The sequence below is a fragment of the Schistocerca serialis genome, chromosome 3, assembly GCF_023864345.2.
Source record: "Schistocerca serialis cubense isolate TAMUIC-IGC-003099 chromosome 3, iqSchSeri2.2, whole genome shotgun sequence".
In the NCBI taxonomy this organism is placed as follows: Eukaryota; Metazoa; Arthropoda; class Insecta; order Orthoptera; family Acrididae; genus Schistocerca; species Schistocerca serialis.
In genome coordinates, this window is record NC_064640.1 from 1,396,658 (window position 1) to 1,411,996 (window position 15,339).

Below are 15,339 nucleotides of genomic sequence, written 5' to 3' on the forward strand. Positions count from 1 at the left end.
GGGATTGGAATGACTCCTTACCCTCTCCTTTAAAACCCACTTCCTTTCGTCTTCCCCTCTCCTTCCCTTTTTCCTGATGAGGCAACAGTTTGTTGCGAAAGCTTGAATTTTGTGTGTATGTTTGTGTTTGTTTGTGTATCTATCGACCTACCAGCGCTTTTGTTCGGTAAGTCACCTCATCTTTGTTTTTATATATAATTTTATCGCCTTCTTTTGACAGCTGTTTTGAAACTAATGTATATTGATGTAATGTCTAGTGCTTGCTCCATTCCAATTAGCATTTCTTATGGTCAGAGGTCTGCATGGATAAGTGAAATGCTATCAAAATCAGCATGTCCCTTATTCCCATTTGAAACTATACAAAAGAATTGCAAGGATAGTTTTATATAGGTTTTGAGGACACTGTCAATCCCAGCCTGGCACAAATTTTCAGCTTTCCCCATTGTTTTCAGTCAGTCCCTGCTTGCAGCCAATGTCTGTAATTCCTTTGTGTCTTAACCTTACATCTCTTTTCTAGCTGTTTTTAAGATTGTTTGCTGTTTCAATTGAAAATGCTCATTTGCGTTTGTGGGTGTATTTAATTGACCAGCAAGGTAATTTCAGTTTTAATGACAAATCTTTTTACATTAAAACTGTCCAGGATGTCTACTTCATGTAGAGTTTCCAGGTCTCTATAATGAGGCTGCAAAAGTGCTACAATATTTTGATTGACATATTTGTGTGAAAAAAGTGTGAAATTGTTGTGTCTGTCCATATGCTGGCAGTTCATACCAGACAAAAATTATATTATGTCTTCATCGTGCCAAAAATAATTAAGTAACACTGAAAATTTGTTTTGTTTGTGATCTATGATGTTGAAAAATGTGGAATATAAAACAAGTCATATGCGGTGTGACAGCACTGCTATTTAAATGCAGAGTATTTGCTGCAGTTTTCCCCTCCCCCCCCCTCCCCCTTGGGCTCAGACAGCATGGTGTGGCAGGAGATAAAATGTGCAGTGAAGCCGAGTGCTTTGGCATTCCGGCTTGGGAATGGCCCACGGGCAAAAATCTTGGCTACCCATGCAATATGTACTCACATTGCTTCAGATGGAATGAAATGTTGTCTGTATTTCTAATTTCATTGACACACACTCCCAATAATATTAATATTGCTGCATGCTTTATTTGGTCACTACAGAATTATAAAGCAGTAATTGAGGATAGCACAAATTAATCCTAGCAGTTAGCTATTGTAGTGGCCTGACACATTTTTGGGAACATGCACCATAGATTTCATGAAAATGTCTTTGAAACATAAATCAAAAGTTTCAGATAAAGGGATTGTAGCTAAAAATTAAGGACAGGAGCAGATGTTTTCTGAACCTACAGTACGAAATTTGTCAGCTGACGTTTACTTTCTTTGCCGCTTCATGCATATAAATATGTGGACCACATGTAATGTTATAATATTTACACTGTTCTTAAAGTTTTATCCCAAAGGTGTGTAATACTGCAAATATCTGCATCTGTGCACATATTTCTGTGGATAGCTAGCAGATCCCATCTTGTGGTTTAATGTAACTGTCCTGTTGTTGTGCCATTGGTTTTTGTAAAGATTCCAGTTCTTCATATGCACCAAAGGTATTTGTAATATGCTATGAGGTGACAGAAGTCATGGAATACCTCCTAGTAATGTGTCAGATCCTGACATAGTGCAGCAACTCGATATGGTGGGGGGTCAACAAGTCCTCGGAAGTCCCCGGCAGAAATATTGAGGCACGTTGCCTCTATAGCCATCCATAATTTCGAAAGTGTTGCCAGTGAAGGATTTTGAGCGTGAACTGACCTCTCGATTATGTCCCGTAAATGTTTGATGGGTGTCCAAATAATTCCCTTGAATTGTTCAGTATGTTTTCAAACCAATCACGAACAATTGTGGTCTGGTGACATGATGCATTGTCATCATTAAAAATTCCATCATTGTTTGGGAACATGAAGTCCATGAATGGCTGCAAATGGTTTCCAGGTAGCTGAACACAACCATTTCCAGTTAATGATAAATTCAGTTCTACCAGAGGACCCAGTCCATTTTATGTGAACATAGCCCACACCATTACGGAGCTATCACCAGATTTCACAGTGCCTTGTTGATAAGTTGGAGCTATGGCTCTATGGGATCTGCACCACACTTGAATCCTACCATCAGCTCTTACCAACTGAAATTTGGACTTGTCTGACCAGGCCACAATTTTCGTCATCTAGGGTCCAACCGATATGGGCACGAACCCAGGAGAGGCACTGCAGGCATTTGTGTCAGTCGTCTGCTGCACTGTCCTAACGGATACATTCATTGCGTGCCCCACATTGATCTTTGGAGTTATTTCACGCACTGTTGCTTGTCTGTTAGCACTGACAACTCTATGCAATCGCTGCTTCTCTTGATCATTAAGTGAAGGCCGCCAGCCACTGTGTTGTCCGTGGTGAGAGATAATGCCTAAAATTTGGTATTCTCTGTACATTCTTGACATTGAGACTTGGAATATCGAATTCCCAAATGATTTTAAAAATGGGATATCTTGTGCATCTAGCTCGAACTGCCATTCCGCATTCAAAGACTGTTAATTCCCATTGTGCAGCCACAATCGGGTCAGAAACCTTTTCACGTGACTCACCTGAATACAAATGACAGCTCTGTGAATGTACTCCCATTTAATACCTCGTGTATGTGATACTGCCGCTATCTGTATATGTACATATCACTGTCCCGTGACTTTGTTAACTTCTGTGTAAATAATTGGACACAGTGGTCTAAAAATGCATTTACAGTATGTGAGGGGGAGGAATAGGCATATATTTGTGTAACACAAGCATGCTGTGTTGGAACAGTGAATGGGACACACTTTTATGAGCTACTTGAATAGTGAATTGGGAAATAGTAACTTGTAATCATTAGTGCTTTGCAGCCAATCAGTGTGGTTATGTTTGTGTGAACAGTTGGTGTTGTGTCTATTTCTATACGGTTTTATCCTGCCTTTCATTTTAGTGATCAGTAGGGCATCCTGTATTTACTTTGTGATCTCTAATTAAGAAAGTTATAGACACTGAGAGTGAAGATACTGTATACAAGAGTCGAGTACACTGATGAGCCAAAACATTACAACTACTGTGCGCCAAGACATTTAATGCAGTCTGGTGGAAGTGCAAGCATATGACACAGTAAATAAGTATATTAGCTGAGCAGAGATGAATGGGAAATCATTCTAGCAACAATACTAGCTGCAAGTGGGAAAATCCAGTGACATAAGTGACTTCGACAAAGGACAGATTGTCGTGACCTCACAGCTGGGAACGAGCATCTCAGAAATAGTGAAGCAATTCATTGCTACTATCTACGGAAAGCAGTCGAAGGGCAGTGGAACCGGGAATAGACAACGAGGTGTTAAATGTCCGTGCCTCATCAAAAAAGTTGAAATCTGAAGGATAGTTGGCAATTTGTGGCAAATCTAGTGATAGAGTACACTGCTGTTTCCAGCACATGTATTTGCGAGCACAGTGTTCATTATTGAACTTGGGATTCTGTAGCAGATGAAATATACGTGTTCCCACGTCGACCCGATGACGACGTCAGTTACAATTGCAATGGGCGAGAGATCATCGAGATAGTACTGTGTATCGATGGACACGTGTCACTTGGTCATTACAGTTCTTGCTACACTATGTCAGTAGTTATGTCCATATACTCTGTCATCCAGGCGAGAGTCTGCTTGAAACGTGCACTGATGGAGGCCAGTGGGAAGGGGGGAGAGCTTTACATTATGTGGGATGTTGAAGGCACCGTCGACTACATGAACATATTGTAGACCACCTGCATCCCATTGTGTTTGATATCTTCCCTAACTATGATAGCATCTTCCAGCATAACAGCTCTCCCTGTCACACGGCCAGAACCGGCATACATTGATTTGAGGAGAATGCATGTTAAATCACGTCGATTTCTTGGCTGCCAAATTCACCTAATGAAACACGTCCCAGATGCTATCGGGCACCAGCTCTGTGCCCACAAACCACTGGAGTGTAATTTACAGGAACTGCACGAACTGTTCGTAGACCTTTGGTGCCACATACTTCTCAAAATCTACCTAGGACTTTCCGAATCCGTGCCACACTTAATAGCTGCTGCATAGCGTTCCATAGATTAATCGTCACACTATTGAAGAGGTGTTCGTAATGTTTTGGGTCTTCATTGTATATGTAATTGTTTATCGAACATATTTGATGAGGTTCTTCCTTGATAAATTTCTCACATGTAAGGTTGTTGCCCACATCTGAACCTCCTGGAAAATGTAGGAACCAGATTTTACAGTCTATGTGACCCTTGCGTACAGTCTTTGCTTGCTAAAATTAGAGTCATCATTTATTTGTTGGAATGTTTGCTAGTTTTATGATTATTTGAAATGCAGCAGCTTTCTTTGTTTCCAGTTGAGTAGTATTTTTATAAAAAATTTACTTCAAACTTTGTTTGATAAAGTTCTTCTAATTTACAGGTGATGGCAGAATTTTAAGCTTCGTGGCAGATCATTTCTGATATGATGGGTACGTAGATCATCTCTTTGTTCAAATACTTGAAGTATTTAACTAGTTTTTCCCAAAGTCTTAGCAAAATTTCAATGCTAATAATATTTGTGTCAAAAGAGATGCATTTACTTACCTTGGGAGTAAATAGGAAGTACGAAATCAATGCAGACAGGTGTATTCAAATGTACAAATGTGGTTAGTCTCGTATCGCTTTTCACTTTTTTAAGACATTGCTTAAGGGGATCTGGGCATCGTGGTCTTTATTTTTTTGCTATTATTTTAAAATATAGCAACACAAAGACTTCAGTAGATACTGACAGGAGACTCTAACCAAATAATTAGTATATTGTCTTCGATATGACAAAAATTTAAATATTGTGGAGTCCATAATGAAGTGAAAATTGATTTTTGTCTTACACTCTGAATTATGTAGGGTCTTGGGATGGAATAACAACAATATTATGAAAAGGATAGATTGCTACTCACCATATAGAGAGACGGTGCATTGCAGAGGGGCAGACTGCTATAAATTTTAAGCTTTGGGCCAAAAGGCCTTCTTCTGAAATAGAAAATACACACACACACACACACACACATATTACGGCTGTGGCTGGACTGCAGACAGTAACTGCACTTGATGATAGCAGCATTCTGATGTAGGTAGTGGAGGTAAGGAGAGGACATGGGGTGGGGAGGGGATGGAAGCAGGATAGGGGTGAGGGAAGGTATAGTGCTGCTTGTGTGAGCATGCGTGAACATAGTGGGGACAGGATATGTCTGCTAGGTGCAGCTGGTGCCATCTCCCTCTACAGTAACATCCCCGATGCCCAGTGCCTTGCTGCTATTGAATACTTTCCAGTACACAATTGACTCCAAACCTACACTGTCCTTCCTGGTCACCATGACCAACTATATCCTCACCCACAATTACTTCTCCTTTGAAGGATTTGAGTACAAACAAATCCATGGTACAGAAATGGGTGCCCACATGACCCCATCCTATGTCAACCTATTATGGGCCATCTAGAGGAATTCTTCCTAACCACCCAGAATGCCAAACCCCTCACCTGGTTCAGATTCACTGATATCTGTGTGTTCTGAACTGAGGGTGAAGACACCCCATCAACATTCCTCCAAAACTCAACATCTTCGCCTCCATTACTTTAACTGGTCCTCCTCAACCCAACGAGTCACCTTTCTCAATGTTGACCTCCACCTCAAGGATGGCTACATCAGTATCTCTGTCCTCATCAAACCCACCAACCCCGAGCAATACCTCCACTTTGACAGCTACCACCCATTCCATACTAAGAAGTCCCTTCCATATGACCTAGCCACCGTGTTCATCACATCTGCAGTGACGAACAGTGCTTCTCCAAATAAACCGAGGCTCTCACTGAGGACTTCACAGGCCAAAATTACCATCCCAAACTTGTACAGAAACAGATCTCCCATGTCATGTGACCCCAGTCACCTACCACCTACCGCCTCCCATCTCCAACATACCTTCCGTCCAGCCACAAAGGAACAATCCACTCATCACTCAGTACCACCCAGGTCTGGAGCGACTGAATCACATTCTCTGTCAGGGTTGTGATTACCTTTCATTGTGTCCTGAAATGAGGAATATCCTACCCAGTATCCTTCCCACCCCTTCCACAGTAGCATTCGTCAGCCTATCTTAATCCTTCATACAAACACTAGCTTTTCTGAATTGAGCAGGTGAGAACTCTCCCTGCAATACATCTTGCATTTCCTAAACTCCCTTGCCTCAACCTTCGCTAGTCGCTGTCCTCCACCTGCCTATAGAATTGCCTCATCCCACTTGGCACTACACAGCCTTTTATTCAAGCATTGCACCCACCAGTCTTTTTCCCCTTCTGGGTATTTCTCTTTTTTTCTCTGCCCCCCGTCCCCAACCTCCTGACTGCACTACCTGCCCTACCCTGTTTCCACCACATCCCTGCATGCTCACACAAGTAGCACTATACGTTCCCACACACGTACTCTGCTATCGGTCCCTGTTCAATGCCACTTCCTTAACCCCACCACGTACAGAGATTGCTGCTACTGTCTGACACAGTTGCTCTCTGCAGTCTGACCACAGCGGCTGCATGATGGTCGTGCGTGTGTAAGCTGTGTGAATGTGTGTGTGTTTTCTGTTTTTGAAGCAGGGCTTATGGCCAAAAGCTTAAATATGTAGCAGTCTGCCTGTTGTACCTGTCTGCAACTCAGTGTCTCCTCTATATGGTGAGTCCTTTTCGTAATATTGTTGTTATTCTGAATTCTTTGTAATTTTTATTTTGGATACACTGTGCTTCCTCACGATTCAAAATAAAAGGTCAGAACAAATTTTAGTCTTTTAATTATTAACTCATTAAACAATAAAGCAGGAACATTTACTACTAATTTCTTGTTTTGTGTATTTAAAAAAAATTAGAAACTAATTTTTTTCTCATAATAATGTAAGGACGTATGAGATGCTCCAGCTTAAAATATTTAATACATTATTAAATTATCTGGTTCATTATGTGGGCACACACTGCATTATTATTCATGCTTTTTGTAAATATTAGATGAGATAATGATACCTAAGTATGCAAAAACATTGATTACAGGAAACTGAAATTAAAGGTTTGCATTGCTTTTCTTCTCAGTAATAACATGTCAGAACACTCCAGCTCCATAATCTACTTGATTCTGTGTATCCTTTTCATCATCTTCAGTTTTCTCTCTTTTCTTCATTATTCTGGCTCCTTTGTTGGTTTTCAGCAGCTTTTTCACCTACAGCAGCAGGTTGCCTGGCCTTATGTAGAAGCCAATCTTTCATATTGTCCCTAGTTTTAATGCCTAGTCTGCTCCTGGTTTTTAATCTGCTTGTTACTCCATCATTAAAACATTATGGCATCCATCCTACCAATACCAATACAATGCCTCTCTCCTGCCAGGAATTGTAAAATGCACCAACAATATCAATAGATTGACAAATATTTACAGTACTGTTTCACAGTATATTTATTCTCTCATGAAGTTTGTTCTAAATAATACACTACAGTTCTAAGGCACAATGAGGTACATAATTACAATACCAGAAGGAAAAATGACATTCAGTACACCACGTTAAGGTTGTTTTTAGCACAAAAAGGGGTGCACAATGCTGCTCCAAAAATTTTTGATCACTTACCCAGTGATATAAAATGTCTGACAAACAGCAAAGTAAAATTTGATAACAAACTGAGAAAGTTTCTCGTTGGCCACTCCTTCCATTCCATAGAGGAATTTTCTCTGTATAGATGCTTCACTGATTTCAATTAGGGCACTATGCAACTGATTATAATACCTCTCAAATTTGACAAGTGGTGGTAAGAAATCCACCCAGAGCACAGAATATCTGGGTTGCTTTTCTTCACTTCTTAATACACCTCACAGAATAAGTGAGGCGAATATTCACTTCACAATACTTTGAGCACAGTACAGATATCATTGTATTTTCATAATGTTACATACTTGGCATTCCATTACATTTTTTCTAGATAGGCCTCTTCTGTTACTTATGTCCTCACTAAATATAAAGGATTTTTCACTATTACAGTATTTACATTTAGCAACAGACAAAAGTAATTTTGAAATCTTGCACTTACTAATTAAAATATTACCATTATTCTCAATTTTTACAATGCCAATGTCTTTTTCACTTTCTGTAAAATGTTTCAACTTGTGTTTTGAAGCACTGCCTGACAAACTTTGAGGCATAACCTCGGTTCACTGCAGCATAATGATTTCTTCATTTTTGTTACAATACCCAACAACACACTTGTATTGATTAACTTAAAATTTACAACTGCAATTAAGCATCTTAGTTTTTGTCATTTTGGGATGAAAAATCATTTAAGTTCACCTGAAATGGTCACAACAACAAGTTTACCACACAAACACCTGCAAAAAACCTAAATAAACCGAAGTAAACAACTTATATTATCAGAAAGACAAATTACTCCCAGTACAGTCAGTTTGTTCTTAAAATGAGTTACTATGGAAGTATTGGCAGCAAAACTAAATAACAATGTTTTGTGTTTGACAGTAGTATGACAGCTAGGCATTTAAAAAGCACACACTGCATCTGCTTTAGAAAGGCATTTAAACACGAAAATCATGATGTAATATACATGAAATATATATTTTTAGAATCGGAAACAATCACAGAATTTTATTAAATAAACCCAAATTACCATTTTTTTAAAATTATTATTATTATTATTTCTCTTTCCTGTCTCAGATGTTATCTCTGGTTAAAAATGGAAAGTGACGCGGACCTTGATCAAGCGTCACTTCCTTTTAACTGTACGGTATATGTTATATTGCATTTAGGAACTTTCGGGTAATTGAACATGTATCAATAATTACGGATTTCTGTAGTTGTATATATAAGTTTGGATGTAGCTGTATTGCATTGATGTACTGGTGGATATTGTGTGGTATGACTCCTGTAGCTGATAGTATAATTGATATAATGTCAACTTTATCCTGATGCCACGTGTCCTTCACTTCCTCAGCCAGTTGGATGTATTTTTCAATTTTTTCTCCTGCTTTCTTTTGTATATTTGTTTTATTGGGTATGGATATTTCGATTAGTTCTGTTAATTTCTTCTTTTTAATGGTGAGTATGATGTCAGGTTTGTTATGTGGTGTTGTTTTATCTGTTATAATGGTTCTGTTCCAGTATAATTTGTATTCATCATTCTCCAGTACATTTTGTGGTGCATACTTGTATGTGGGAACATGTTGTTTTATAAGTTTATGTTGTAAGGCAAGCTGTTGATGTATTATTTTTGCTACATTGTCATGTCTTCTGGGGTATTCTGTATTTGCTAGTATTGTACACCCGCGTGTGATGTGATCTACTGTTTCTATTTGTTGTTTGCAAAGTCTGCATTTATCTGTTGTGGTATTGGGATCTTTAATAATATACTTGCTGTAATATCTGGTGTTTATTGTTTGATCCTGTATTGCAATCATGAATCCTTCTGTTTCACTGTATATATTGCCTCTTCTTAGCCATCTGTTGGATGCGTCTTGATCGATGTGTGGCTGTGTTAGATGATACGGGTGCTTGCCATGTAGTGTTTTCTTTTTCCAATTTACTTTCTTCATATCTGTTGATGTTATGTGATCTAAAGGATTGTAGAAGTGGTTATGAAATTGCAGTGGTGTAGCCGATGTATTTATATGAGTGATTGCTTTGTGTATTTTGCTAGTTTCTGCTCGTTCTAGAAAGAATTTTCTTAAATTGTCTACCTGTCCATAATGTAGGTTTTTTATGTCGATAAATCCCCTCCCTCCTTCCTTTCTGCTTAATGTGAATCCTTCAGTTGCTGAATGTATGTGATGTATTCTATATTTGTGGCATTGTGATCGTGTAAGTGTATTGAGTGCTTCTAGGTCTGTGTTACTCCATTTCACTACTCCAAATGAGTAGGCCAATATTGGTATAGCATAAGTATTTATAGCTTTTGTCTTGTTTCTTGCTGTCAATTCTGTTTTCAGTATTTTTGTTAGTCTTTGTCTATATTTTTCTTTTAGTTCTTCTTTAATATTTGTATTATCTATTCCTATTTTTTGTCTGTATCCTAGATATTTATAGGCATCTGTTTTTTCCATTGCTTCTATGCAGTTGCTGTGGCTATTCAATATGTAATCTTCCTGTTTAGTGTGTTTTCCCTTGACTATGCTATTTTTCTTACATTTGTCTGTTCCAAAAGCCATATTTATATCATTGCTGAATACTTCTACTATCTTTAGTAATTGGTTGAGTTGCTGATTTGTTGCTGCCAGTAGTTTTAGATCATCCATGTATAGCAAATGTGTGATTTTGTGTGGGTATGTTCCAGTAATATTGTATCCATAATTTGTATTATTTAGCATGTTGGATAGTGGGTTCAGAGCAAGGCAGAACCAGAAAGGACTTAATGAGTCTCCTTGGTATATTCCATGCTTAATCTGTATTGGCTGTGATGTGATATTATTTGAATTTTTTTGGATATTAAGTGTGGTTTTCCAATTTTTCATTACTATGTTTAGGAACTGTATCAATTTAGGATCTACTTTGTATATTTCTAATATTTGTAGTAACCATGAGTGGGGTACACTATCAAAAGCTTTTTGGTAATCAATGTATGCGTAGTGTAGCGACCTTTGTTTAGTTTTAGCTTGATATGTCACCTCTGCATCTATTATCAGTTGCTCTTTACATCCACGTGCTCCTTTGCAACAGCCTTTTTGTTCTTCATTTATAATTTTGTTCTGTGTTGTATGTGTCATTAATTTCTGTGTAATGACTGAAGTTAAATTTTTTTATATTGTTGGTAGGCATGTTATGGGGCGATATTTAGCTGGGTTTGCTGTGTCTGCTTGATATTTAGGTTTCAGATAAGTTATTCCATGTGTAAATGTATCAGGGAATATGTATGGGTCTGCAATGTAACTGTTAAATAATTTAGTTGGATGTGAATGTGTTGAGGTAAACTTCTTTAGCCAGAAATTTGCTATTTTATCTTTTCCAGGGGCATTCCAATTGTGAGTAGAAGTAATTGCTTGAGTGACTTCATGTTGCAAAATGATCACTTCAGGCATTTGTGGTATCATCTTGTACGTATCTGTTTCTGCTTGTATCCACCGTTCATGCCTGTTATGTTGTACTGGGTTTGACCATATGTTGCTCCAGAAGTGTTCCATGTCTGTTATGTTTGGTGGATTGTCTATTTTAACGTGTGTGTTATCTATTGTGTGGTAAAATTTCTTTTGGTTTGTGTTGAATATTTGGTTTTGTTTCCTTCTATTTTCACTTTTTTTGTATCTTCTAAGTCGTTTGGCGAATGCTTGTAATTTCTGCTTCTTTTCATCTAATTGCTCTATCGCTTCTTGTTGTGAGATTTTACCTAACCTTTTTCGTTTTTTTTCTGAGATTTCATTTCTTATAAATTGTGTTAGCTGTCCGATGTCTTTTCTCAGTTTTTCTATTCTGATCTGTAGCCTGTGTTTCCATGCTGGTTTTGTGGGTTTCTTCTGTGTGTTGGTTGGTTCTGATCTCTGCCTAGTGTGTATATTTAGTGTAGTGAGTGCTCCTATATAAACCAGTAGTTGTAACTCTTCCATAGTTGTGTTTTCATTTATTTTGTTGTGTATGATTGTGTTGATAGTTTTTATTGTTGTCTCGACTTGTGGGTTATTTGGCGGTCTATGCAAGAATGGTCTAATGTCTGTATTTGTGTCTTTGTATTCTATACATGTCAGCTGAAATTTTTCTTCTATATCTAACATGTGTGTTACTTCGAGTTCTGTTTGTGCTTGTTCTGGTGGCTGTCGTAAGATTTCGTTTTCGTCTGATTGTTTAATTGATGCGTGTTGTTCTTTGTTTGTTTGCTTTGGGATGTTTGAGTCTATTACTGATTTTCTTCTTCTTCTGATTGCACATTATTTTGTTCCAGTATTTGTTGTACTTGTTGTTTGATGTTTTCTAATTCTGACTGGGATATCCTGTTATTTTTGATTATTACATGGATCTGATCAGCTAGTCGTTGTTCTGTTAAAAATTTTAATTCTGGGTATCTGATAATAAATGTTGTGTATACTTGTGATCTGTATCCAGTTGTGTTGGTTCCTAGGTTTGTTGCTTGGTAATAACAGAACATGAGGTGTCGATTAACTTCATCTGACCATCTCATCCTCTGTCTTTGTTTTCCTTCTAGGGTGGTTGCAGGAAGCATATCCTGCAAAACACCTCTATTTGGATTTAAATCATTTTCCAGTTGGCTAGCAGTGTCGTTACCATTGTGGGCGGGCATAGGGTTCAAACGTCGTCCCCGACCATGACGGCGCTTGTCCGAGGCTTCTTTAGTTCTGTCCTGAACCAACTAATCACACTAAAAGGAGGGTTAGCCCTATTAGTGGTTTGTTCTTTTCGTTGCCTTTTACGACTGGCAGAACACACCGGAGGCCTATTCTTTTCCCGGGCCTCCACGGGCTTTATTATTATTATTATTATTATTTGTAATATGCTCATGGCGTCCAGGTCCCCCTTAATTGTGAGAAAAAGATATGGAAACTGCACAGGTTTGTAAGGGAATGAAAAAGTGCCCCCAAACACTGGATCAGGAGACAGACATGGGGCAAGAAATTATTTGGAAGAATTTACGGGCTATATTGTAGGATAATTTGTTCCTGTTGGATATTAGGTGGTTGTAAAACTCTGTACTCAATACTCCTGAATGCTGGGGCAGAGAAAACTTTCCTTATTGGAATTTTGAATGCCTTCATTTCCTTTAGCATTTGCGTGTAGTCTTGGTATTTGGTATAGGTTTCTTCCAGTATTTTCCCATGTAAGTTCCATGGGACCTTTGAACTATTTTAGGTTGTAAATTGCTGCGTACAAAATGTAGTTGACATATTAAAATTGTTTTTAACACTGGAAGAAGAGCCATATCTCTTGCGAGTCCTGGATAAATACTGTTCAGTGTTTACGATGTGGCTGATGACGGGCTTCACTAGACACTATGGCTGCATGCTATGCAGAGTTATAACTTAAAATTTCTCTTTTGTACGTGCTTTAAGAAGTCAGTTACAGTCAGGTTTTAAGATTACTTTACATAAGAGTTATTTTCATTTTAAAACTAGATAGACATACATAGATCAAGTGGCAGATTTAGCTATACCTTGTCTGTATTTTTTTCTTGTCTGCACTAAGAGTTTCATTCACAAAAAAATCAGCAAGTGATTTTGTTCACATATTGTTCAACAAATGGCGTTTGCTCCAGAGAGCAAAGAATGTGAAATTGGATTTTACTATTGATGTAATTAAAGCATATTGTGTTCTGGTGCTCAAAGACACATTTACTGTGAAATTATATGAATCCGCCTCAAACTTGGATGAAAGAAGAAGAAATGAATTAACAATAAGAAACAGATTTGCTGTAACTGATTATTTTTTAAGTGAGGCTGGTAAAAATTCCTTGGTAGGACACCAGAATCTGAGGTCTTACAGAAAGTAGAATACGATTTCGCATATGAATTTCCATTTACATGTACAATTTTTTTAAATTTCATTGTTCCACCTTGCTTATTACTTTTGGTAATTGTATCTGTAAATACTTCTGAAACATAATAAAACAAACTAATTGGCCATGTCCTCACACTGTCTAGCAATCCATTTTAAAGCAGTGCTTTCTAAACATGGTTTGTTGTATGTTCTATTTTTATTGACATATCACTAGTTCCAATAACGTAATTGTCCAAGGCTATAATGTGGTGTAATTCCTGTGATGCAAAGGAATCAATCCCTTTATTGTCATGAATGTGGGAACAGTATCCTTTGTCACACCTTGTAAGAAATTATAATGGGTGCTGCCACAGATGCATTCGTGCTGTCTTGTTACTTGTCATCTGTTCGTATCGATCCAGTAGAAACACAAATGTTGCACAGATAAACACTGTGTCGCATGACCGTTACTGCAACTTGTCAAATTGCATATTGTATTGTCTCTATGGGAAACCGTGCCTACCAGTCACATACAACCCATGTGGAGGGAGATCATCCTTGATACTCTCAAAGCTAGTGGCTCATTGGTTAAAGAACTCGATCCCATGTAGGAGGAAGAGGATTCAAACTCTCATTTAGCCCTCTAGATTTGGTTTTTTAACAGTTTTTCTAAATTGTGTAAGGCAAATACTGAGGTGGTTCCTTTGGAAAGGGCATGGCTGTTTTCATTTCCAATTTTTGTCTAACTTATATGACTTTGTTGTTGAAGAGAGATTAATATTACTCATCTCTTTGATACCAAAACCAAATTTTAGTGTATTATTGCAATAAATATTATTATGGAGTGTTCTGCTTATGAGGTTGAGACATATCATCTCTTTGGGCTCTTACATGTGGTCCTTTGCTCAACCCTAATAAAGTCTTCTTGCTTTCCAGACTACTTCCATACGCTAAATACAGGGTGTTTCAAAAATGACCGGTATATTTGAAACGGCAATAAAAACTAAACGAGCAGCGATAGAAATACACCGTTTGTTGCAATATGCTTGGGACAACAGTACATTTTCAGGCAGACAAACTTTTGAAATTACAGTAGTTACAATTTTCAACAACAGATGGCGCTGCGGTCTGGGAAACTCTATAGTACGATATTTTCCACATATCCACCATGCGTAGCAATAATATGGCGTAGTCTCTGAATGAAATTATCCGAAACCTTTGACAACGTGTCTGGCGGAATGGCTTCACATGCAGATGAGATGTACTGCTTCAGCTGTTCAATTGTTTCTGGATTCTGGTGGTACACCTGGTCTTTCAAGTGTCCCCACAGAAAGAAGTCACAGGGGTTCATGTCTGGCGAATAGGGAGGCCAATCCACGCCGCCTCCTGTATGTTTCGGATAGCCCAAAGCAATCACACAATCATCGAAATATTCATTCAGGAAATTAAAGACGTCGGCCGTGCGATGTGGCCGGGCACCATCTTGCATAAACCACGACGTGTTCGCAGTGTCGTCTAAGGCAGTTTGTACCGCCACAAATTCACGAAGAATGTCCAGATAGCGTGATGCAGTAATCGTTTCAGATCTGAAAAATGGGCCAATGATTCCTTTGGAAGAAATGGCGGCCCAGACCAGTACTTTTGAGGATGCAGGGATGATGGGACTGCAACATGGGGCTTTTCGGTTCCCCATATGCGCCAGTTCTGTTTATTGACGAAGCTGTCCAGGTAAAAATAAGCTTCGTCAGTAAA

General features: G+C 38.3%; 1 protein-coding gene across 2 annotated transcripts in view; it reads left to right on the plus strand.

The window, feature by feature from the left end:
* The window catches only part of LOC126469656 (uncharacterized), a 173,167-nt gene that overhangs the window by 22,175 nt on the left and 135,653 nt on the right, over positions 1 to 15,339 (plus strand). For both annotated transcript variants that reach the window (XM_050096790.1, XM_050096789.1), the window contains one exon: positions 4,526 to 4,574. In XM_050096790.1, the coding sequence (XP_049952747.1) occupies positions 4,568 to 4,574 (7 nt within the window). In that variant the 5' untranslated portion in view covers positions 4,526 to 4,567. The remainder of the gene's footprint in view (positions 1 to 4,525; positions 4,575 to 15,339) is intronic.